The sequence below is a fragment of the Fukomys damarensis genome, unplaced genomic scaffold, assembly GCF_012274545.1.
Source record: "Fukomys damarensis isolate Sample0158 unplaced genomic scaffold, DMR_v1.0_HiC HiC_scaffold_22, whole genome shotgun sequence".
In the NCBI taxonomy this organism is placed as follows: Eukaryota; Metazoa; Chordata; class Mammalia; order Rodentia; family Bathyergidae; genus Fukomys; species Fukomys damarensis.
The window spans coordinates 3,552,246-3,578,616 of record NW_022900934.1 but is presented as its reverse complement, the minus strand read 5'-3'; the positions used below and the strand labels follow the sequence as shown (position 1 = coordinate 3,578,616).

General features: G+C 49.1%; 1 protein-coding gene and 1 non-coding gene across 2 annotated transcripts in view; one reads left to right on the top strand and one right to left on the bottom strand.

Moving 5' to 3' along the window:
* Positions 1-26,371, top strand: part of Phactr3 (phosphatase and actin regulator 3) — a 126,419-nt gene that overhangs the window by 76,607 nt on the left and 23,441 nt on the right. Inside the window, exon 8 of the mRNA XM_010637426.2 lies at positions 9,412-9,565. Coding sequence (XP_010635728.1) covers positions 9,412-9,565 — 154 coding nt within the window. The remainder of the gene's footprint in view (positions 1-9,411; positions 9,566-26,371) is intronic.
* On the bottom strand, positions 4,845-4,951 carry LOC117287264. Its single transcript, XR_004518498.1, has one exon. It is a non-coding gene; the product is annotated as a U6 spliceosomal RNA (small nuclear RNA).

Here is a 26,371-nt window from a genome sequence, read left to right as displayed (position 1 = left end):
TGGCTTATTCTATTTTTCTGATCTGCACATTCACAGATACTACACTGCCCTTGTAGGACTGCTTTCATTGGATCCCATAAGTTCTAATGTATTGTACTGGCATTGCTATTCAATTTTAGGAACCGTCTTATTTCTTCCTTAATTTCTTTTGTGACCTACTGGTTATTCAAGAGTGTGTTGTTTAATTTCCATATGTTTCAGTAGTTTTTGTGGTTTATTTTGCTTTTGCTTTCTACTTTTATTGTACTATGATTGGATAATATGCATGGGACAATTTTGATTCTTTTGCATGCACTTAAGCATTCTTTAGTAGCTAGTATGTGATATATCTTAGAGAAAGTACCATGTGCTGCCGAAATAAGTGTGTATTCTGTTGTTGTTGGGTGGAATACTTTGTATGTATCTATTAAGTTCATTTGTTCAAAGAATTGGTTTTTCCGTCGTCTGTGAGCCCGCTCACGGAACAAGATTCCGAAGCTCGGACTTGGAGGGCAAGGGCAGAATCACCAGACAGGCTCCAGGAAGTTTCTGGAACGCTTCCGCTTTATTCAGGAAATGCACAGGCTTATATAGGGAACCATGGGGGAAGAGCATGGGAGGAGCATTTAACGTTTGGCGATATCTTATTGGCCAGACGTAGTGGAGTGATTTTTCTTGGGCGAGGCAGAGTCACGGACTAGGGGCAGAGGTGTAGCGAGTTAGCTCAGCCTTAGCAAGGTCTCTATTAGCTCAGGAGACAGGAGTGAGGTGCACCTGGCCCAGCCAGGCTTAGACTTCTCCCACATTGGTTCAACTTAAATTTCTTTGTTGATTATTTTTTAGTTGATCTATTTGTGATAATTTGGTATTTAGGTCTCCAGCTATAATTACACTGATGCTTATCTGGTCTTTTATGTCCTTCAGAGTTTGTTCTAAGAAGATGGATGCACTGTGGTTCGTTACATATATATTTATAATTGTTATCTCTTCCTGTTGAATAGTTCCATTAGCCAATGTTTGTTTGTTTGTTTCCTGATCATGGTATTGAGGGTTTTAGGCATCTTGTTTCTCTGTATTTTTAATGTCCGTTGTGCTGGGTCCTGACTCTTCATTTATTCTAATATTTCTTATATTAGTCTTCTTTGAGTCATCTGGCAGCTGTTGGATCCAGTACTTGTGCTCTCTTGTGTTTTTAAGATACCTCTTCACTAACTGATCACTAACCATACCCCTGTCTTCTAGGTCTGGCACCCTGTCCTCACATGGTAACTTCTGCTACCCATACTTCCAATCATAATTTTAAAGTCCTGGCTTTCTATTTGGAGCTTTTTATGGATTCCCATTCTTTTCTATACTGGGCATTCGTGGTTTGCATTTCTTTCTTTAGCACCACAAGGTATTTTTAGCCTCTTCTCTAGACTTACTAATCACTTGTCTCATTACTGTCATTGTCTCTTACATCGCTTTTGAATTCACCATGCATCTTACTGTTTTTTTTTTTTTTTTTTTTTTCCTCACTTCGTGCCCTTTCAGACATTTCTGCTGTGTGGCTCATATTTTTCTCTACTCCACACCCTCTGGATCAGCTCTGGGGGAGTTGCAAGTTTTGGGGCATTTTGCTGCCTTGTCTTCTGATGTTTCTGGTTTTCTTTTTGTTTTCTGTGGCCTGTGCTTGGGTTTGCAACTACTTTGGCCCAGTATCTAGTTCTTCAAGAGTAGGCCATAGTATTATTTGCAAACCCCAGGCATACAAAGAAAACCAGTTGATAGCAAAAACTATGTCATCTTGACTCTAGTGGTAGGAAAGTTAGAGACAATAGCACCAAATATAAACTGGATGTCAACAAATTCTAAGAACCACTCATAAACCACCCTTAAAGCAAAGAGGTCTGTGGTTTTAGTAGATATACTTAGGGAACCCAGATAGTGACCACTGGTATATCAGACCATTGGTTTCTGCTGGATGTAGGCAGTGATGCAAGAGCTCAAGCAGACCACTGAACGACATGCCACCATCTTCAGATCCACCCCCTCAGAGGGTCACACCCACCATGCTTGGCCTCCTACCATACATGCAGGCCCTGCGATCTTCCTGGTCTGAGCTTGAATTCCTTGGAGGATCTTGGGAGGTCTTTGTCTAGCTCTCACCTTCTCCGAGCCTGTCCCTCCCTGGTCTCTGTGGGAAGGCAACAGGTCAGTCCTGTAGTGAAACTCCCCTGGGTGTTGGTCCCGTCCACAGTTTTGGCTGTCACCTCTATTGCCCTGTGCTGAGGAGAACCAAGGTCCAGACCCAGCTAGGATTTGGTAGTTGGTCCACCCTGCTCTTCTCCAACTTGGGTCACAATGCGAGTGTCCAGGGATGGTAGCAGTGTACGCAGGCAGGGCAGGGCCTCTCCTGAGAACATATATATTTTTTTAAAGATTACGATTTGCCGCTCTTTTGTATGGCTATTTGCAGAGCTGCCTTTAATGCATCACTCGCTTAATAGAGCTTTACTGAAGTATAATTGACATGCAGAAGACTAAAAATGCACAAGTTTTATGACGTTGCATTCTGACATGTGTGTGCCTGTGAAACCATCACAGTTAAGGTAGCATATCTATCACCCCTCCATATTTTCTTCTGTGTCTTGGTAATCTTCCCTCCAGCTTTGACACGGCGCCTCTTTCCTATCCTGCTGATAGTGACATCGAGCATTTTTCACACCCTTGCTTCTTACGGTGCCATCTTTGGTAGAAGATCTACTCAAGCACTTTATCTAATTTTCAACATGACATTTTAAAAAGCTTGCTTTCTTATGTTTTGATAATTCCTATAAAATTTAGAGGAACGTCTTTTCGTCATATACATGTTTTGCAAACATTTCCAGCTAGTCTGTGGATTGCCTTTAATACTTCTGTCTTTGGAAGGGCAAAAGTTATAAATGTGATGAAGTCTGACCTATCAGTTCATTCTACTGTGGCTCACTTTTCTGGCTTTTTGTTTAAGAAATCTTTACCAAACCCAGGGTCACGAAGGCTTTATTTTTAGGTTTTATTATTTGTCTGTGATTCATTTTGTTGCCCAAATGTTGTGCATGGTGTAAGCTGTAAAATCAAAATTGATTTTTACATGTGAATATCCATGTGCGCAGTACCATTCATTGAAAAGACAAAAATACCTTCTTCACTGAAATACTATTGTGCCTTCGTCATGAATTGTCTAATTCTAGACACACGTGTGGCTTGATTCCTGAACTTTACATCCTGTCCCATGGATTCGTTGCTTATCATCACTCCAGTAGCACATTGTCTTGATCATTGTAGCTTTACAAATTGTGAAACCAAATGTCTGGCTCCTCAGTTTTTTTCTTTTTGAAAATTGTTTTGACTAATTTTGATCCTTGAACCCTCTGCATGTATTTTGGAATCAGTTTATCATTTTCCACACACACACACATGCACATGCACACACACGCATGCACATGCACACACATCTACTAGAGTTTTGACTGGGTTTGTATTGAATCTGTAGATCACTGTGGGGGGCACTGGCTTCATAATAGTTTGGCATCTCCCACCTCACAGACGTGGTATCTCTCTCCGCTTATTTAAGTCGTTAAAAAAATTCCTTGCTAAATGCTTTGTAGTTTGAAATGAACAAATATTCCACATCTCTTTTTACCGAAACTTGCCTGAGCATTTTGTGTTTGGGAAGCTATTTATCTGGCGTTTTTAATTTCAGTTTATGACTGTCTGTTGCTAGGGTGTGGAACTATAAGTACAGTGCTTCTCATGTGGTGACACATCCTACAACCTTTGCTGAATTTGCTTAGCTGTTCTACTGGCCTCTCCTTGGCTACGCAGATAATCACATTGTGAAGGGAGACAATGTAATTATTTTCCAGTATGGATCTGGTTTCCTCATTTTCTTGCCTGATTGTTCTGTTGACTTGTTGTCTGAATCATGTAGAGAGCAAGTTTGAAATCTCCAGCTGTTATTAAGCTCTCAAAAGTATTATGCCCTCCTGAAGTTACTACTTTACAGTTATGAGATGACTCTATCTCAAGAAAGGCTCTTTGAGCTGGAGTCTACCTTATCTGATATTTACTTATTTATTTTTATTTTTTATTTTTGGTACCGGGGATTGAACTCAGGGCCTTGCACTTGAGAGGCAGATGTGGTGCTACTGAGCTAAATCCCCGGCACTATCTGATATTAATATACTCATTTCAGCTTTATTAGCGTAAGAATGGTAAGTTTTCATCTATTTGTGTCTGTTTAAAGTGCATATTTTGTAGGCATCATTTTCTTTGATTTTGCTTTTCAACCATTCTAATAACATTTAACTTTCATTAGGGTATTCAAAATATTTACATTTAATATGATTGATTTTTTTTTATTGAGTTTATTGGTACATTTAGGGATACAGTACAGTTACATTCATTGTTGGGATCATGTACCTTTACATGGCAAGTCTTGATTCTCATTTTTTCCCCTTACCTCTGCCCTCCCTTCACCCCCTCCTCCCCTCCCCATCTACAAACACTTTATTTTCATCTTTTCATTCTCTCACATTTTTTTCTTTTCCCTTTTTGTTCTTCCCCTATGTATCACACCTTCCCTACACCTTTAGCTCCTTTCCTCCCATTTCTAAATGTCAGTAATCTTATTAGAATCTTATGCATTGTTGCAGAATATTCACACCAGGGAAACTATTTGGTATTTACACATGTGGGACTTATTTATTTCACTTAGGAGTATATCTTCAATATGTATCCATTTTCCTATGAATGAATCTATTCTCTCGCTCTTTATGGCTGAGTAATACTCCATTTTATAGAAAAACCACAACTTCTTTATCCAGTTTCCAACGGATGGGCAAAAAAATATGGAACGCTTCACGAATTTGCGTGTCATCCTTGCGCAGGGGCCATGCTAATCTTCTCTGTATCGTTCCAATTTTAGTATATGTGCTGCCGAAGCGAGCACTATGATTGATTTTATTAGGTTTGAATCTAGCATCTGACAGACTATTTTTTCCGCATGATTTGTTCCACATTATGTTTGCTCCTCTTCTCTTTCTGCCTTCCTTCTGCATTAGGCTTGCTATTCCATTTTATCTCTTCTGTTGGGCTTATCAACTGTAACTCTTCATTCGGGTCTTCGAGCTGGTTGCTTAGTGTTTATTACGGCACGCGTCTTTATCTTACTGCTGTCTGTCTTCAACTCACTGTACCATTTGCCGTAGAGCAGTCCACGCCCTTCTTTCCTATACCAACCTTTGTTCTGTTGTTGTGATGTCCTCTGCCCCTGTTATACACTCATATGGTATTGCTACTGTTATTGATAAAGCTGGTTCTCTTTAAAGAGAAATAAATACGTGTACATTTCCACTGTGGCTACCATTCTCCTTTTGCAGACTCGGTGTGCCATACCTCCAGACGGAAAGATTTCTGTTGTCATTTCTGGTAGTGCTGGTCTGCTAGTCGTTGGTTAACTCTGAGGTTAGCTTTTGTACGGCCACAGAAACCTTCATTTTGCCTTAATTTTGAAGGATACTCCTGCCAAATATGGAGTTGACGGAACTGTTTCCCTTCTCCAGGACTTTGAAGGTGTTGCTCCAGGGTCTTCTCACTGGAGCTGTTTCTGATGTGACATCTGCCGCCATGTTCCCTCTGTCCCTCTCTCCCTGCATCTGTCTGTCTCCATGCTGCTGTTTTCCTCATTATCACTGGTTGAGATCACAATGGCCTGACACTGTTCTCATTACAGTGCCTGAGGGTCAAGGTGCTTTGGCTGCTGCTTTGCGGATGTATTACCTTTGATGGGATGGAATGCAATGTGAATTTATTTTCATGGTAGTTGGATAGTTCTCTATTCCTGTAAATATTCTTGAATATTATCCAGGAAGCCTTTAATTGACTTGCAGAGAGTCAAATTCATCCAAGTCTGGTTTTGAAGATGTCTTCCGCAGGGCCAGAGGAGTGCTTGGTCCAGGGCTATTTATGCCCCTTACCAAGGCATTAATAGCCGTGTGTCTTGCACGCAGTGTCTCGAGCATTGTGCAGCTTTCCACACTGGCTAACATGGACAGCTCTGGGCCTGGCCTGGTGCCCACTGGGCACTCTTCTCTGACCCTTTTCTCACAGTGGCGGAGGCTCAGCGACCTCTGCAGCTCTCCCGGTTTCCTCTCTCCTTCCCACCTCTCTGTGCCCCCTCTGCCTTAGTCTCAGCCTCTCTTCTCAATTCAGGGAGTCTTCTGGGCTCTTCCTGGGTCCCTTTCCTTGGGCCTGGTGCTGCTGGCTCTCTGAAGGCGTCTGCTGGGGCAGCCCTAGGGCTCACCTCCTTTGGTTTTTATCTCAGAAGGGTCTCTAGCCTTCATTACTGATTTTTAGCATCTTAAAACCTATCATTTCATAGAGGTTGACTGCTGTTTTGTTTTGTTTTAAGGTGAGAAAGACAATTAAATCCCTGATTGCTCTTCTTGGCCAGAAACAGAAGTCAGTGCCCTCGCTTTTACTTTGCACACGGGATGCCCACACCCTTGGGAGCTTATTCCTCATATCTTGTTTTATGTGATTCCCCAGACATTTTCTAAGTGAATATGTGGCAAAACAAGGCAGGTGGGAACCTTGCTGTGATGAGCTTGCCATGTTTGTTTTCATCCGTGGTGTGAAAATGCTTCATGCTCGCGTAGTGGCCGTGTTTGGGAGAGAGAGGGCGGGAGAGAGCCACCTGAACAAACAGGAGGTACACACGGCTGCTGGCCTCCACACTGCGGCCGGTTCATGTCTCCTCCCCTCACCTGACCACTGGCAGTGAGCAGGCTGGCTGTGACCTGCGGTGTTGCTCTTAGACACCAGGCGTGAGGTAGGCACTTTACAGACAGGCGCCTTCCTGGCCTCAGCAGGGCCAGCCGGTTAGGCCTCTGGATGCTGTAGCAGGTGTGGCTTCCAACTTGGGCCTGTTGTGGACCTGCTAGCGTTGAATGCCCGGCAGAGCCCAGGGCAGCATGGTGACAGAGCTCACCAGGCAGGCCCAGAATTGTGGCGGGAGTTGTGTCTGGCCATGGAAGTCTCGAGCCATTGGCAGTTGGACTTCAGAGTCCTGGGATGAAAGAGGTCACAGAGGAAGAGTTGGTGCAGATGGAAAGGTCTGAGGACTGAGTCTGGGCACACTTGGGGGAGAACAGGAGGAGCCAGGGAGAGAAGTGGAGACGTAGTCATGGAGCAGGGGACACTGGCCGGGCGATGCCTGGAAGGAGAGAGATGGGGGCTTTGAAGGAGAGGAATGACCCACAGCACCGGTGCTTCTGTGAGCTCAGTGAAAGAGGCCTGAGGTTCTGAACTGGTGTCCTTCGCTTTTGGCCGTGGATAATGGAGTCGATGCTGGGGGCTGGGGACGCCTCCAGAGTCCCACACGCAGTGCATGGACTGTGGATGGTGGCTTGGAACCCAGGGCTGTTGCCAGCTATTTTTCTAGAAATTTCCTGTTTTGAATTTTAAGTAGCAAAAACAGCTACTGTCAGGAAGTCACATAACTTCCTGGTGTTCCTGGTAACACCTTGGTGAAGACGTCCTGACACCCTGAAGACAGCCCAGAGACTTGCTGTGACCCTACCGCATTCCTCCACCGTGGCCCTTCTGTGTCCTTGCTGTGGCCCTGGGGCTGGACTGGGCAGTAGCAGCAGGCACTCCCGAGGGTGAGGTCCCGTTTCCATCTGGAAACCTCCCACGACAGGCTCTTTTCTTCAGTTAAGAACAAATGCGACGACAAGTTTGTCATGACGATCCTGAGACATTTACAGTAAGTTTAAGGACTTGCTTTATTAAGAGCTAAAATGATTAAACCACTTCCAGTGTAGTTTTCTGACTCAGCATGCTGTAGTTCCTGGAAAATGGCGGTCCTTCCTTTGCCGTGTATTAGACCCTTGTCATTTATGATGGATTTGTCTGGAGACCTTTGAGACTTCCTAAATTCAGGAGCATTACCATAGCTTTCCATTCCTCCGTAACATGCAGTAAAGACCAATAAAAACATGCATGCGACTCCTTTAGGCTTTTTATGATTCTATAAATTCTGAACTGCAGTCATTTATAAAGCTATTAAAATAAATTCAGGCTAGCGTTCTGGCTGAAATGATTTTCAGTCATCATTTTCCCCTTTCTCTCTAAGGCACATGACAAACAAATGAACATTAGAAATTCGAGCCCCGGCTGAATTCCATTTTTGTCTTACTTTACCCCCAGTTTCTCTTAAACTGACTTCCTTGCTTTGTGTTCCCATAGAGTAGTTGACTTGCTTTGCGGAGCCATTTTTCTTAAGAAAGACTTTTGCCTTCATCTAAAGAAGTGACCGTGAGGGATGCTGTTGTCTCAGAGCCCCCAGGATGCCCTAGTAAAACTGCAAAGCCACCAGCTGCAAAACTGCCGCCCTGGTGGTGGCTGACATTTCAGTTACTTGCAAATGGTCAGCGAGTGCCTGACCAGGGACATGGTGGGAGGGGCTCTGCCCCTGGGGAGCCCAGTTAAGTGGGACGCTCTCCTTTCTCAGAGCTCCTCTACCCGTGCATGCAGGGAGTGCCATTCCGTTCTTGTGAGGATTTATTCCACTCCCCAAGACCCTCCTCATGCCCCAGCTCCACTCAGCTGATTCAGGACGTTGTATAAACTTGAAGAACAAACTGCCTGGCAGCCGCAAAGCCAGCCAGGCCTCCATGCACCCTGGGATTCTCACTGATGACCCGCCGTCTCCATGCCGCTCGGGGGTGCAGGGAATAAGAGGTTGTCGTGGAGTTTAAACTCCAGTGGAGGAGATGGACTGTGAGCTAGACAACAAGGAACACATCCGCGAAGGAAGAGATTGGGACAGAGTGGCGTGGCGGTGGCTGTGGCTCTGACTCGTGCTGTGCCCTGCACAGGGGGCCCAGGTGGAAAGAAAAGGAAGATGGGGTATGCTAGGACAGCTATGGCGAAACTTTTAGAACTTTCAGTGATGACAAAGAGCCCACTGTGGCATGTGTGCCATAGGTTCGCCACCTCTGTTTCAAGAGCTAAAGCCACAGGTGGTGGACAATAGGACAGGGTCTGTGTTACATGGGGATGGGCACGGCCCCCATAGGTAATTACTGTATGATTCATGTCCCGGACTCAGACACTGGACAGGACAATGAAGGTGGTATGAATAATCACCGAGGGACAGCAGGTGTCAACCAGGACTCTCCGCGGGCCCCTGGGAGGTGGGACCCTGGGCAGGAGGCTGAGGGAGCTGGCACAGTGCCATCGCATCTCCCGTGCTAATGCCTCCCTCCCACCACCCAGGGCACATGGGCATCTCCCAGCTCTCCAGGCTCCTTCCTCCCACCTAAGGGAGGCTGGATTCTAAGCCAGCAACGTCTAAGACCTATTTTCTCTGACCCCCTTGTCTCTTCCCTCTGATGGGCCTCTTAGGAACACTGCCCAGGAAGTGCAAGAAGGAGCTCCTGGCAGTGAAGCTGAGGAACCGGCCAAGCAAGCAGGAACTGGAAGACCGGAACATTTTCCCCAGGAGAACTGACGAAGAAAGACAGGAAATCCGGCAGCAGATCGAACTGAAACTCTCCAAGTAAGTGGGAGAGTGCGGGTACACACGGGGCTGCCTGGCCCCTTGTGCTGGGTGGGAGGTGCATCGGCAACAGCTGCTTTTCGCTGTGGGGCCCCTGTGCATTGCAAGGGGCTTCGTAGCATCCTTGGCCTCTACTTGGTATTTCCCATGGCAATCAAAACTGCTCAGACATCGCCAGATGTCTCCGGGGAAATGGGAGCCAAACCAGATGTATGGAGGAGTTTCGGGGTCACAGCCAGCAGGGACTGGGATGAACTCGTGAGGGTGCGCCTTGCCTGGTGAGGAACAGTTCCCGCTCGCCTCCGTCTGGTGCTTCTGGCAAGAATGTAGACGTGCTATGGCTTGATTGTGTAAGTTTTTCAATGGACGCTACACACACGTGCACGCGAGCTGGGGCAGTGCACGTGAGGTCTGCCTCTGGCTGTGGCACAAAGCCGTGCATGAACACTTTCTTTGTCCCCCAGAGGCCCTGGGCGGCCACTTGTCCTCTTGGTGGTCACTGTTATGGGTCAGGGCTTGGCCGCTGCGCTGTCGGTGTCCGTGGTGCCGCCTGCGACAGGACTCTGGGGAGGTGGAGCTACTGTGAGCAAGGGCAGGGCTGTGGCTCGCAAGGGATGGCTGCTCCCTCAGTGTCCTCGTCACAGACACTGTCTGGGAGGGCGGCCCAGAGTGGGGAGTAGAAGCCAGTGGTTTGTCCAGGAAAATCGGGCCCTTCTTGCTGGGTAGGGCCCAAAGTAGGGCCCCATGTGAGCCCGCTTGTTTTCTGAGCTGCAGGGTGGGAAAGTATGGAGCACGCAGTCCCTGTGTTGGCATTCAGGGTCGTCGTCGTCGTCGTCCTCCTCCTCCTCCTCCTCCTCCTCCCCTTCCTCCTCCTCCTCCCCACTTTCACAGTTAAAAAGAAAATTATATTTCATAAAGAAAGTAAAATCAATTATTTTCTATCATCAAATGGATGCTCATAAAATATTACATATTCATGAACCAGCTTGGTTTCTGGGGAAATAGTAATGAGCACCTACCTGCCTGGATTATTTTGTAGGATGATTTCTTTGAAAACATAACAGATTTTTAGGTGAAATACACATATACAATGGTCTCAACATAAAGACTCCAGTGCATCTAGAAGTTAGCATGAAATATTAAGAATTCTCCAGTCAACTAAGGTTTTGAATATAAGGAGTAGAAAATTGGTGGTCAGTAGAATTTCATAGCCGCTTACTCTATAAGCTTCCCACGTACAGCTGGGTTTGGGGGGACAGCACCCTGGACAACTCAGTCTGCCTCTCCCCAGTTTAAGCCCAGAGCTGGCGGAGCGGTGCTGGCCTGGGTCTGCTCATCTGGTGTCGCTGTCTCTGTGCCCTTTGTCAGTGCCTCTCACCGAGGACCCTGGGAATGCAGGTCCTGATGCCACAGGGTAAAGCAAGGCCTGGGGGTCTGTGGTCCTAGCAAGCTCTGGGGTGCCCGCACTCAGGTCTGTGGACCACACATTAAGCAGCGAGGGTCTCCTGTGGGGTTCCCAGCTATGGCTCCATGATGGGGCCGGGGGGTGTTGGGGTATACCTCAGGCCCCACCCGTGATCTCCCAAAACATTTCCACATGTTGCCCGATGTCCTGTGGGGTAAGAGGAGGCCTGGCCTAAAAGCTGTCCCGGGCTTCCTTCCTTATGTGGTTCCTCCTCAGCCCAAAGCCAGGCTACTTCCTTTCAGGTGAGCCCTTGTTCCTGCCTCACATGTGGACCTGGTCGCCATGGGCCCCATCTTCATGATGGAGGACGGGGAGAGCCCAGACACTGGCTGCTGTGACCTCCACACCATACTGAGGCTGTTGTGCTTCTCCAGGTCCCAGATCTCGTACTTGGAACAGAGAGGTGAGATCACCTGCTTGGCTTGCTGCCGAGGAGGGGCTGCCCGGTGTGGCCCGGGCCCACTGCCGCCATGAAGTCCGTGTCGTGTACTTGGGGCTGGAGCCCAGATGGGCTTGGAACCACGCAGACTTGGGTTGGAATCCAAGCTCTGCACCAGCATCCTGCAGAGCCTTGGGCAAGTGCATCTGTCCCATCCATCTCCGTTTTTTCCCCCAGAAAGTGGGGGTTCTGGCACTTCCGAGGCCTTTGTGGGAGCGTGTAAGGGAGGCAGGCATGTGGCATCGTCCTGACAGGTGGCAGATGCTCTGGGCGGTTCGTGAGTGCAGCTGGGACCTGGTCTTCACCAACCCCTTCCTGCACTGGTCCTACACTGTGTGGCCAAGGTGGCCCAGGCACAGGTCCACAGTCAAGATACCTTGGTGACGCGGCTCTCCGATGCCCAGGCAGATCAGACACATGACCCCACGTGGCCCTGGGTAGGACCTGGGCACACATCTGTGAATTCCCTACCATGGGGACCCACACTGGGCCTTCTTGGCCTGCGTGGAGTGAGGTTGTCAGGGCCATTGCGCTTCATCAAACTCACCATTTCCGGGGCCTTTAGGGAAGTTGTGTGGTCGACTGTGCCGCTGTCCTTTTGTCAGCAGTCACCAAATTGTCTCTCAAAGTTGCTGCACCATTTTCCTCCCTGCCAGACCCCGTGGACCCTGCCGCTACAGGCTTGGTTGCTGCAGTCTCAGTGGTGGGACACGTGAGCTCATGGGCCCTGGTTTTCCATTGCTTTGCGTCCCAGTGAGGGTGAACGTGTGTTCAGTGTGTGTGTCTATTCTTGAGTTTTGCCCTCAGTTAAATTCTTGAAATTGTCCCTCATAGTGGCAGGAGTCACTGTTGTTGCCATGCCTCTCAACTGCCCCCCTGGTCTGAGGTGCAGTCCTCCCACGTGGGCCTTGAATGGGGCCTCTCGACTCACCCCGAGGTCGCAGCCAATGAAACAACATGCATTGGGAACCCTCTCGGTACCCCTGGTCTGGGCAGCGTCCCAGCTTAGCAACACACTGTGAAGTCTCCACCCATGATCTGGGCTGACTGGGAGCTGCTGCCAGTGCCTGGGGTGACCAGACGGAGTCTCACCACCTGTCACTAGATCAGGGAAAGAGCAAAGTTAAAAATTGGATATACAGTTTGTACTGAGTGGTATTGCTTTCATACCATCTTAAAGGTGAAAAATTATAATTTGCAAAATCCTAAATTGGAAATTGTATTTTCCCAAGCTTTTCTTGGACATACAGATGTTTTGATGTTTAAGGTCATCGGATTACAGTCATGTGCATCAGGAGTCAGCTGGTTTTCTATAAAGGACCAGTGGTGAACCCCTTCAGATGTGTGGGCCATACTGTCTGTCACAGCTACTCAGCTGAGGCATTGAGTCACTAAGGCAGCTACAGGTGCTATGCAAATGAATGGGCATGGCTGGGTGTCAATAAAACTTTATTTCAAAAGCAGGCAGCAGTCCTTGGGACAAAGTTTTCTGAGCACTGATATGTTTTAGGGACCATACTGTTTGCACCTGTGTCTGGGACAGAATACCCAACACTCAGCTTGAAGAAGGAGAGGTTTATTTTGGCTCATGGTGTGGGAAGATTCAGTCTGTGGTTGGTTGGCATCGAGGCGGAAACAATACTGCCGAAAGGCATGGTGGGAGAAAGCTGCTCACTTCATGGCAGCCAGGAAGCAGAGTGGGGAGAGCCAAGGACAAGAGCCCATCTTTCCGGCCACTTCCCACTGAGCCACCTCCTTCAACCAGGCCGTGTCTCCTAACAGCACAGTCAGCTGTGGATTCCTCAGTGGATTAATCCATTGATCAGTACCGCACCTCCATGACCCAGAACCTTCCAAAAGCCCCACCACTGAACACATGAAACTTTGGGGGACATTTCAGATCTAAACCATAACAGTTCCACTTTCAAAAAGTCTTTTCTAGCCTGGAGGTCAAAAGAATTCTATTTACAGTGGACCCTTGACTTACAAACTCAATTTGTTCATGCGGACTGGTTGTAACTCTCGTTGGTCAATTGATGTATTGGGCTCTCTACTCAGCCTTCAAATTCTGTCTCCTGTATAAGTTTAAGCTACAGTTTCTTCTGGGCAGATCTCAGTGTCCTTAGAGACACTGGCCCAGGATCTCAGTTAACCCCACAAGGAAAGAATGTAGTCATCTCCCTCCCAGAACTTTTTAAGGGTTAAATCTGTATCTGAGACCATCTGGAAGAACATGCAACTGGCATTCATGTCATAACTCTAAACTTTGGTCATAAGTTAAAACTAAAATTCCAGTCGTAACCCAAGTTGTTTGTATGTCAGGCCAGTCATAACTCGAGGGCCCACTGTGCTCATTATTTGAGTTGGTCTTCTATCTGTGCCAGTTGAAAATGTTTATTTCATTACCAATTTAAGTTCTCTTCCAAACTGAAATATTAAGTAAATGAACAAAAAGTAGGTAGGTAAAGGAGGGTAGCACATGTAACTCAGAAACACTACAAAAGCTGTCACGACTGCCAGGAATGGGGGACATCTGGGGATCCGTCCCCCACTGTGGCTGTAAAGGGAGATGACTGGGCCACCAGAAGAGCGACCAGAAGCAGAGAACCTGGCGTGAGACTTGCCCCGTCACTCACGGCACCTGAAACTCATTTTCAACCTTTGACTAGAATGTCGTAGCTCCCTGGTGTTTGTTTCCATGTTTAAAACCTGAGAAGCAGCTCCCGGATTACACAGAGAGAAGCCAGCGGTTGAGAAATCACCTCCCTCCCGAGGGGTCAGATGTGGCTTTCCTAGCGGGCAGTTTGTTTTCCCCACAGAGATGATTTAATTGGGTCTCTTTGTGTTTTGCCGCCTCTCAGATATTCTTCCATCATCTCTTACTACATAATTCAGCCTCTGGTTTCCATAGCAATGTGCCATCTACTGTATCCTGAAGAGCATTTGGTATTTTCATTTTATGTTATTTCTAAATTTTTAGATCCTTAATATTTTATCTTCCTAGTGCTCCCAAGTTTTGGGGGCGGGTGCAGAGGGACAGTCTTGACCCCAACCCCACCCTGGCCTCCATGACACTACTCACTCTGCTCTTGGTCTGGGGACTGTGGTGAGGCTGGGTTAACTTCCCCCTTTCTGCCTCGCGGCACATGCAAGAGTCTGAGCAGAACACCGAGGACCTGCAGTTCCCTGGTGATGAACAGCAGGGTCTCCCGGAAGTCGCACATGCCACCCCCTTCCTGTGTGCCACACCTCTTTAGGGAGGACAGCAAGAAGGCCACTGACCACATGCCTCACAGTGACCCAGTGACGTGGGAGTCACTACCATCCCTGCTTTAGAGATGAGAAGCTTAAATTGCAGTGAGAGACCCAAGTGCCTGCGGCCACCTCGCTAGAAGAAGCAGGCTTTGGAATCTGTGGTCACAGGATGACGAGAGCCTCAGGCCAAGCACCCCGGGCACTAAGGTGCTGCCTTGTGCATTTTCTTCTGCTGGTTTGGCTCTGATCAGAGCATGCATTGAGGCTGTCAGCCTGCACGTGGTTCTCCGATAAGAAGCGCTGTGCTTCTGAGTTGGCGGGGGAGAGAGGAGACAGTATAAAATTTGACCCAGCCTGGAACAGGGTGGAGTTAGAGACCCTTCCTGAAGACACTTGGATGGAGACAGCCCAGCCAGGCCTTGGGAGGAGGTGGACAGGCCCACTGGACCCCCACCTCCCGGTCTCAGGGTGTGTCTGGGAATCTATCCTGCTCTGTGAATGGAGATGGTGGCCGTGTCCTCTGGGCCCTCTGCGTGAGTCCTTGTAGGAAGGCATTAGGGTGTGTCCTGATGGCATTAGAAAGAGAGGAGATCTACAGCTCAGTTACTCTTGTGGCAGGAGCCCACCCGCACAGGACAGGGAGGCCACCAGCAGGTCTCGGGAGGATTCGGGAGGCTGCGGAATAGTGGCTGGAGGGCCAGAGAGGCCGGTTGACCAGCTGGCCATGAGGCCTTGCTGTAGATGCCGTGAGAGATGTTCTTGTCCTGTGTGTGACGGCTGTGTGCTTTGCCTGGGGACCCGACATGGGCAGGCGCCTCCTGAGTGATGCACAGATCTATTAGTGCTCTCCTGGGGAGTCCTTTGTTCTGGGGCTGTGTGAGAATCCAATTAAACCTCAACAGTATCCTCCGGGAGTTGGCAGTTCGCGTGTTAACACAGTAGTTAACTGATCTTCCAGTGCTCTTGGTACATTTTGTTCTGCTGCACCTAGAACAAGCCATTACCACTCAGGCCTGCAAGAGAACATAGATACCCGGGGGAAAGTGCTCTGCTAACTCTCGTGACTACTCTCCTTGAGACCTGTGGGCTTTTAGGAGGATGCGTGATCCTCGGAAGTGGCAGGGTGAGGCTGGCCAGGGCTGCTTGACGGGACTGCTGGACCCAGGGTGCTGGAGGGAGGCCAGGCACCGTGCAGTTTCTCAGTATTGTGAACACAGCACTTTGAAAGTTCTACTGTTTCTGGGCTTAGGAGGAAAAAATTGATTCCTTTTAATTGCCCAAAAGAAAGCCAGGTGTTTCTAAAGCCTGGACGTTTCATTGCAGGTGTGGGGTTTGTAATAACAGATGGCCATTGATAAGCCCTGGCTGGCCCTCCCCTCCCCTCCTCCTGCTTGACCTGTGGTGGTGGGGGTGGGAGCCCAGTGCAGCCCGACCTCAGGGAGCAGACGCAGTTATTAACAGCATTGCTCACTTTCCCCTGTCCTGAAGGTCTGCAGGAACTCTCTGCGGTGGGTCCTATTAGTGTGTGTGCTCGCCCTTCTGTCCTTCTGTCGTATGCCCCTTTGCTTCAGTTTCCTCGGTTCTTGTGTTGTCTTTACAGGGGATTTCTTCCTATGCATAGTGTCAAATCCATTTCTAGATTTTGCATATTAAAATTTAAGTAAAAGTGTTTTGAAGGCGGTGGTGTTTAGCATGTGTGAGATTTTTGCCATCCAATACCGTATCAAGTGTTTCTAAATGTTCATGTGTAATGGTGGTGTAGTATTTAATGAGTAAAAGGAAATGCCAGATTGCTGCTTCCCTCCCACCATTAGTAGACGTTTATTTAAGATCTTCATATTTCAAATAAAGCTACAGTAATCGTTTTCCCACATGACACATATTTTTCTTTTTATGGAGTATTTACATGAACTGTATTTCCAGAAGTGTTAGAAAAGTATACTGAATTAGACACAAATGAAAAGCAGTTATCAAATAATACCATGGGCTCCTGACAGATTAGTGAGGTAGAACTGGAATGCTTTCTGAATAAATATATGGAAAATCACTTCACTTCACTAAACGTAAAAATTACACAACAAAGAACATTTGCGCCCAGTTTACAACGCATTTATATAATATGCTTTTTAAATGTCATGTTTTAATAGTATTATTAATATGTAAGAATGATAAAGGACTAAGTAACAGTGTCTGGCACTGGTGGGATTGTTTACATCCCTGAATCACTCAGCTTTTCGTCACCGGGATCTGACACTCACACAACCTAAAGAGCAAAGGTTGCTTTGGCTTATGGTCTCGGCAGTTTCAGTCCATGCCCAGCTGGCTCTAAGGCAGCAATATCATGGGGCGGGGGGCTGGCAGAAGAAAGAAAACTCATGGCAGCTGGAAGCAGGGGCAGGGGAGTTGCCCAAGGGACCAGGGAGCAGATACCATATCTAACATCATACCCTCATGACCCCAGTCACGCCCCTACCCAGAAGAATGCTTTAGCAATTCCTGGGCATCTCTTGAGCCAGTCAAGACGGCTGTCAAGATTAATCCTCACAATTTCATCACTGGCAGTCACATGGAAACAGGGGACTCAAAAATAACTTATTCATGCATATGAATTTTTGGGACAATTTGTACATAGTAGCTCAACATTCTACTTGTGGCAGCCAAGAATTTAGCAGAAAGAAGTAAAGAGGGAGAGGAGAGGACCAGAGAAGGTATGAATAACTTCAGCTCACATAAGGGCATTGCTGTGTTTTGTTTCGGGAGCTTTGGTGAGGCCATTCCTGGGCACAGGATGAGGGCCCCCGACTTCGCCAAGTCTTCCCTGTTCTCTGCCTTTGACATGCTGCAGAGTAGTGGATTCTCAGGTCACTACCAGACACTACTGTGGGCCGTTCCAGCCAGGAGACACATCCTGAACATGTCACACACACCGCACAAGCCCAGAACAAGCCCGTGAGGTAGACACCCCACACCTCAATTTCAGGTGAGGTGGAGGGACCAGGTGGGGATGGCTGGGCTGGGGTCACCAGGCTCCTGTGTGGGCTCTGGATCCGGCCTGGGCCACAGCAGGGTCCCCAGACTCAAGCTGGACTGGGTGCCTCTGGGCTGTGCGTGCACCCTTAACCTTTAGCTCCTCCTGCCGCAACATGGGGACCACCAGCACCTGTTGCCCATGACGTCATACGTGTAGGTGCTGTGGATTCTGCACATCTGTAGAATGTGTGGCTTCTCATCTGGCCTTTGCTTCTGCTCCTCCTACAGCCCAAGGCCTCGCAAGGGGTGAGATGTTACTGGTTGTGTCCTTGCGTGCCGCACCCACCCCTGGTGTCCCTTGCAGTAGGGTTAGGACATCATCACAGTTCGGATCAGAACCTTCACCTCCAGATGTGCCTCGGGGCCTGGAGTCAGAGCACACTGAGGAGAGGAGTCAGGGTCACCTTCGAAGTTGGGTGGGCTGGCTGGGGCCTTTGTTCTGCTGTGGGTCTGCTTCTGAGTCTCTGGACAGTTCCCACAGCTGTGGAAGTGTCCTTCGGTACATTCCAGACAAGTGGAAGGGTAACAGTTGGCTTTTCAGTGCCAGATTTCCTAGTGCGATTGACGACTGTACCTCTGATGGGTTGGCCCCGACTGCTGGCTGGGCTCTGCTGCCTTTCTGGTCGGGGACTCTGTCCCCCACTCTTTGTATCTATTAACCCACACCATCTTGAAAGCAAAGAACCAAAGAAGCCTGGGAGAGGTCTCTTGGTCCATCATCTCTGTGCCCAGGAGTGGCTTTGCCAAAGTGCCCTAGAGCAAGCTAGAGTGGGCGACTTGGTGTGAGTGGTTCACGTGTGGTTCCTGAATATGGATTGGTGGGGCTCCCACCGGCTCACAGGGAGCCAAGGGCCATGCTGTTGGCTCCGGAGCCCTTGTTCGTAAAAGAAGGCTGCTGCCTGGTGCCACAGCACCCATGGCTTCCCTGCCTCTGAGTTTGGGAAGCTGATGACACAGAGCTAGAGTGGCAGGTGGTACTAGGCGGTTAGCGTCGGGTCCTCGTTCCCTGAGCCTCTGGCCATCGGCTCCGCAGTGCTGAGGCTCAGTGGTAGGACTGGGGCTCCGTACTCACGACCGCCTTGATCTTGTAGCACCCTCTAGCACCACGCTGCGGCCACCCCTGTGGTATTCACTCACGTGGCACACAGTACGCCTCGTGCAGGATCTGGCACCGCTATGCATCACGATTATTGTCGCTGCCCTTAAGGAATCCTGCAGTTTGCCTCTGCCCGTGTTTACTCCACAGTGGCTATGAGCGAAGGAGAGGCTTCAGATTTCTTAGTGAGGAAGTGAGGATGAGACGCAGAGCAGGCCTTGCCCATCTCTTGGGGTGCACACCCCCCCCACTACAGAAATACCGAGTTCATGCAATGTGCTGGGGCAGGTGCCAGGGTGCAAAGACGAACCGGCCCACCCCACAGTGCAAAGATAAGTCATTGCATATAATAAAACAGCAAAGGTGGGCGCACGGACCAGCTACAGAACGGCAGAGCCCCGCAGGGAGAGGGTACTTCAGCAGGAAGTAGGTGGAGTTGGGGCGCAGGCATCAGAGAGAGGGTGTGGTCCGGTGGATGGAAGAACGTTCACCTGGTGTGCTGGAGGGCAGGGAGGTGAAGACGCCAGAAAGGGAGCAGCTGCACGGAGCACAGCAGCCCGCCCTTTGCTGCTTACCGAGGTGAACTCTGCTGCTGTGAAGATTCAGCACAGCGGTGGAGAAGGCAGGCTAGGGAGCGCCCTGCAGCCAGACCACATGACCGAGGGGACCTTCCTGGACGGCCCCCAGCGGCACACCCCCATCCCCCATCACCTTGTCCCCTCCGGCACCCACCCAGGGTCCGTCTCCTGCAGGCGTGCTGCGCGCTGCCTGTCCTCTCTACCCACGGCTCTTTGACGCTGAGTGGTCGCTGATGAGCCGTAGTTAGGTGAGGGAAGCTCAGACCTTTCCCGGGGAGCACCAAGGGCTCCCTGAAAGTCACAAGAGACCCCACTGCTGAGGCGTTGAGATTGGTTTGGGGAGCAGGTGCCATCCCATGAGAGGGAGACAGGGAGGAGGACGTGGGTGAGGGGCCAGTGGTCACCTCCCCCAGGGACTGTAGCGGGGACACAGGAAGCAGGAAAGGAGGCGAGGGGCAGGAACACGGTCACATGACAAGCTGGACACAGAGCTGGTGCTGTCTGGGCCCCTGGACGTTTGGCACGCTGATGGCAGATGTGGATGTGTTTGCCAAAGGGACCCGAGGAGCACAGAGAGGGGTGGGCAGTTTGGACCAGTCGGTCACAATTCTGGGCAGCAGTGGCTCTGAATTCAAGGGCATTTAAGGATCTTTTCGGCATTTTATTTTCTTTTACTGTAGGTTCACTTCCCACCCCAGCATCCACCCTCTGATTTCATGTTGCTTTTACAGATGGACAGTGAGTGGTGGCTGAGGTTTTTGTTTGTTTTTTGGCCAGCAGGGACCACAAAGGACTTCCATGTGTTTGGGGTAATAGTCTTTCTCCTGGAAACTGTCAGTAATGAGCTTTCTTCCAAAATACAACCCCAGGGAAATAAAGGGACTCAAAATCTACTTGTCTTTGTTCTGGCAGCCTGTACGGCTCCTGCTAGTGAACTTTCCTGAATAAGTTGGGATTGTAGGTTTAGCACATCAGAGTCAAGAACTTCTGTTTGGATAAAAGAAGGCATGAGAGACGAGCAAAATCTCTTTCATGGTGCACAGGAAGTGGGTAGGGCACAAGTTCCCTAGCTCTGAAGGCACAGTCACACAAGCCTGACCTGGGACTCTCACGGATGCGCCCAGTGGAACACCCAGCCTAAAGCACCCCTGAACTGCAGAGAGCTCTGGGTTATTGGACAGCTCTCAGCGAGGGGAGTACAATGTGTCTTCCCAGCCTGTGCCATGGAGCACACAGGGAGGCCTCAGGGTGAATTTGATTCCTGATACACAGAAGCACGTTCTCTGCTCAGTCTTTGAAATCTCCAATTGGGGCATTGTCCAAAGGGATTTTCGGAGGCACAGTAAATGAGTAGACCAATAAAGAACTCACTGTACCCAGGATATATCACGAATAAAAAGCCAACAGCTAGATAGTTCCAGCAAAAGCAATGCAGTCGTGGCAGTGAGGGGGTGACATTTAGCTCTAAAGGGTCTCCTGGTTTACAATGAACCTCAAGGTTGCAGGAAGGTCTTTAGCTTGTGGTGTCATGGGTTTGAGAACCTCATGGGAACTGTAAGCATATTGAGTTTGCAGACATTTCCCACAGTTGTGGGAATTTCACCTTTCATAGGTGCTATTTGTCCAGGGCAACCTGCATGTGCTGAGAAGTTTGTACACATTCTGGCATTTAATTCTGATGGGAAGGGCTTCACAGTCTCCACTTTGCATGAGAGAAAACTGAGGCTCAGAAAGGTTAGTAGCCAGCGAGCAGTGGTGAGGGCATGAATCCAGTCCATTTATCCTGCAGTCCTTAGCACTCACACTAACCACGTACCCTGTGACTCCCTGCAGCTATCCGTGGTTTATATGATTCTCTGCCTAGGCAGTAGAGGCCCCTCAAAGGAAGGGGTGCACTTTATACTCAGTGCTTGGTGCACAAGAGGCTCTCAGTTAATGACTGTCCAATGGGTGGGAGGGTGGATAGATGGGTAAATAACTGTGACTGGGCAGGTATGTGACTGGGAACTTAGATGAAGAGATAGGTAGTTGAATGGTTGTGCAGTTGGATGGATATATGGATGGAGAGATGGTTGAAGGGATGGATGGGTGGTGGGACTGTAGCAGGTAGGTAGGAATAGGGAGAAGAAGAGACAGAAGAATGGATAGGAAGGTAGGTGAGTGGTAGGTGGCATGCAGTCAGATAGGTGAGTAGATGGATGGATAGTTGGATAGATAGACAGGTGGATGGATGGCGTAGTTGTTTCATCATTAGATAGCTGGTTGGGTGGATAGAGAAGTAATTAGATGGATGAATATCAGGACACAGCAGGCACAGTGACTGAGAATTCAGTTCAACAAAGCAAGCTGTTACTAAATGGAATGTCTTCCTTTACATATCAAGTTCTTCAGATACATTTAAGAAATGATTATACTTGCCAATTTAATGCATACCCAATATGTTCGGAAGTGTGTTTGGACAAGGTGAGCCCTCAGGTCCTCACTTTTGGAGGTTGGTTCTACTGTGGGAGGTTCATCCAGGCCAGAAACTGAGTACACTTCTTGCCACCCTGCTGATTCCCGGCAGCCAGGCACACGTCAGGGCTCACCCTCAAGCTGCAGAATCACTATGTGGCCATGACTGGAGTAGGCTCTGGTGGATAGCAGGCTTCCTCTGCAAGCCTCCTGCACACTGCTCACAAAGCAGAGGGAGAAACCGTAGCTGACACCGCCCATGTCCTGCCCAGGCACCACCTGTTTCCCAGAGTAGAAATAACAAACCCAAATGCGCCATGTATGACGTGGGTCAGGAACACTTGCTGAGGAAGGCGACAGACTCAGGTCAGGAAGGGATCCTGACTTGGTTCAGGCAGGGTGCACACCTGCTGAAGCGACTGCCGGAAGTGTGGGGCCAGAATTTCCAAAGGAAACCAAACATTTTACTTTTTATAATTAAAGCTGATTTTTAACCGATATATAAAAGTTGTACATGTTAGGGCTGGGGATTTAGCTGAGTGGTTCCACTGCCTGTCTCGCAAGCACATGGTCCTGTGTTTGATCCCTGGTACCAAAAAATAAATAAATACATAAAAGCTGCATATACTGACGGGATAACATGATGTTTTGATTCATGAATACATTGCACAGTATTTAAGTTCAGTTAAATCTACTTAAACACATCATTTCTTAATGGGGAAAACTTTCACATTTTCATTCTCTTTTGTGGCTGAACAGCTTTCCATTATGTGCGAATGCCGTATTTTTTAAATCCCCTCATCAGCTGGCGTGCAGGTCGCTGGACGGCACCTTGGCTAATGTGAATGGCACTGCAGTCAGTGTGGGAATGCAGGCGTCTTTCTGACACGCTAACCTCCCTTCCTTTGATATCTACCCAGTAGTGGGATTGCTCTATCATACAGTAGTTCTAGTTATGTTTTTTAAGGGACTTCCATACTGTTTTCCATAATGGCCGCATAGTTTACATTCCCCAAAATAGCATACAAGAGTTCCCGATTTTCCTAAATGTCCCCAGCACTTGCCTTTGGTATTTGGTGATAACAAGCATTTTTACTGCGATGAAGATGGCTTAGTATGGGTCTTTTGTTTAGTTTTGGTTTTGTTTTGTTTTCTTTTTTTTTTTGGTCTTGGGGATTGAATCAAGAGCCTTTGCATTGAGTTCCTGCCTCAGCCTCCCTACTGCTGGGATTAGAGATGTGCACTACAACACCTGGCTTATTTAATCTCTAAGTTTGCATTTTATGTGAAATCTCCATCAAAACATTTAGCCTATTCAGAATTTAAAAAGCCGTCCGTGGACCCCAAGAAGCACACACATGGACCATTGATGGCCTGGGGCCATCCCTTGCCGGCTGATATGAAGTCAGGGGTGCGTTTGTTTGGAGAAGTGAATTCTCTGCTGTGCTTAGACAAGCAGAAGCTTGGCTGATGAACTGATGGAGGTCAGACATGGGCTCACATCTGACCTGTCCACTGCAGCACGCAGGCCCGCATTTCCAGTGCCCATGGAGCCACCAAATGGCTGTTTTCTGCACAGGCGGGGCTTGCCCTGGGAGAGCCACAGCTGACCCTCTAGTGCCAGCCATAACTGTGGGAAGCATCTGGGTGCAGTGCTGGCGAGCATGCGCTCTGGACGGGACTCCTCAGAGTCCCTCCCTGCTCTGCCTTTGTCCAGCAGTTGGACCACGGGAAAAGGGCCACGCCTCCCTCCCCTCCCCTGTAAAATGGGTGTGATTAGTGCAAAGACAGAACCTGTCAGAGCAGAGAGCAGCTCTTGGGGGATGAAATAGACAAGTACGAGCTTGGCGAGGACAGAGAGTCCATCTCATGTTTCACTGGATTTCTTGAAATATAATTCATACCATCCAGTCCACACTTTTCACACATGCAATTAGCACACATAGTATGTTCTTAGAGCTGGGTGCCCTTCACACAACCACGTTTAGAACATTTCCACTCCTGCTAGAAGTCGGCCCTGGCTTGTAGCTGTGTCTCTGGCCCCTAGAGTGAGACCATGGGCATTGAATTATGTTCCAGTTGTTGCAAGAGCAAAGGAAGAGCAACTTGTGAAGATAAACGTTCCCAAGGCTTGGCCATCACTGTCATCAAACCTTTGCCATCTTCTCCAGCAGCCTCATCTTCACGGTTGTGATCATTTTGTTCTTGTGATTTTCGTCATTTCCACGCACATTTCAGCCGTCTTTATGGACATGTTTGCTGCGTTCATCTTTTCTGTCCTCGTTAGCAGCACCGTCAACATCTGCCCCTCTGTGACACAGAGGGAGGACCCAGGAGACTGGCTCAGAAAATCACTTCTCGATCCCCTTGACAGTCAGGGGCCCTGTTTTTGAGGGAAGTAAAGCCCACATCAAGAACCGGGTCAGGATCCTCAGACTGATTCCTACTGGAGGGAAGGGAACACTGGGAAGTGGTGGATGGGAGAAGGCAGAGCAGGGCCAGGGTGATATAGGCCCTGTGGGTGCTGCCTGTACCAGTGGCCTGATGGAGATCCGGGATCCCACTCATCCGTCACCCTTGGCGGGGCATGCAACATCCTGTTCAGTACAACTCCTTTTGATCTTGTGACCCCAGAAGAAAGACTTGTATTCAGCCATTTCTGTGCTTTTCTTATTTGTCTAGTTGACTTTCTGACTCCAGGGAGTCTGGAGTATGTCACAGGACTCCGAGTTGCTCTAATAAGAAATCTTAAGCAAATTGTGGTCGTGTCTGCTGTTCACAGACACACCCTCCCAGCTGGCACCTCGGCTTGGCCCTGCCTTCCTGTTCTACTGCCGTGGCAGAAGCCTGCTGCGTGATCATTAAACATCCTGCAGGCTGTGTCAGGGCACCTGCAAGGACTTATTGTAAACTACGCAGGAGGGCTTGTGAGACAGCGCATGAGCCAGTCCCTCCTGGGAGCGTGATCCTTGTAAAAGCCCCAGGCTTGAGGCCAGCGCAGATCAACCCGACACACCCTGCGTGGTCAGCTGAGGATGGAGGTAGCTAAGCAACAGTAAACAGAGCTCCGAGACCTACGTGAGGTTAATTAGCAGAGGACACACACATGAAGCTTCATCTTTTTGGAAGTCATTGTGTACGAGGAGGGAGAAGAGCTCAGGGTTCAGGGGGCCAGGGCCCCAGGCCATCCCTGAGGGGGAGAACCTTGGGCACCTCTGCCCAGTCAAGGGCAGAGTGACCCTGTCCCCGAGTGTCCAGGGAAGGTCAGCCTCTGCCTGTGTCCTTGGTGGCTTGGGAACCTGTAGAGGGCGGCACAGGGTGTTTCGTAAGAAAGGCGTAAAACAGTAGCGACTTCAGGGCAGGGGAGCAGGGGTCATGGCAGGTTTGGAGGTCACCTGGCTGAAAGTCATGGACTGAGCAGGCCCAGATGGGTCCCTCGATGTGAATGAGCTCAGGATGTGGCACCTGTGGGAACTGAGCACTAGAGCCCTTTCTTCCCGCTGGCCTGGATTCTAATGCATGTGAGTAGTTGTCGGAGGACTAGCTCCCTAAAGTTTATCTAACCTGAGTTACGAACCTAGGCCTGCTTCCGCTTAAGCCTGAGGCATAAACACCATCATTGGCTGTGTTTACGACTAAGGATGTGGAGGCTCAGAGACCAGTCAGGCGTCAGCATCACACAGCTCATACGTAGCGGAGCTGTGACTTGACCTGGGCGTGTGGGCCCCAGCCCTGTGCTCAGAGCCACCCTGTCCCACTGGGTAGATGCAGACAGGCAACCAAGACTAGCACAGCTGTTGTGAAGTCAGAAGGGATCCAGGCTCCTGTCGCCACCCACTAGCAGTGTCTATAGGCAGAGGTCCAAGATGGCGGCAGGGGTGCCAGGCGTCCTATTCAAGGCTCGAAGGAGCATGTATCCCGGCTGACTCAGCTTTTCAGGGGGTCCCTTTATACACTTCTACCTCGGCTCCTTGGTCAAAACCTTTTCGTAGCCCTGCTTAGCTTTAGTTGGAAAAGAGAAGAGAAGAGACTGGCTGCAGCTTGAGAAGCAGCTGCGGGGGTGCCTCGGGGCAGAGGCCCAGACTGGCCCACTGGCAGAAGAATGGAGACCAGTTGTATGGCCGGGGTCTGGCCATCATTATCTCAGCCCCTCATGCTGGCACAGCTTTGGAGGACTCTGGAGGAAAGAATCCTCATGACCTGGGAGTCTGTCATGGGAGGCTCTGCTGGGACCTCAGGTCAACAGGGGTGTAGGGCAATGGAGACCTAGGGACATGTGTGTTCTCAAGCTTGAAGAAACAAACATCCCTCCCTCTGTGGTACTGTAGATCGAACTCAGGACTTGTGTACAGAGCTGCATCGTAGACAGGGTCTCACTAAGTCACTGAGTTGCCCCAATGGACTTAAACTTGTGATCCTTCCACCTCAGCCTCTTAGAGTGCTGCGGGCTGGCTTTTTTTTTTTTTTTTTTTTTTTTTTTTTTTTGTGG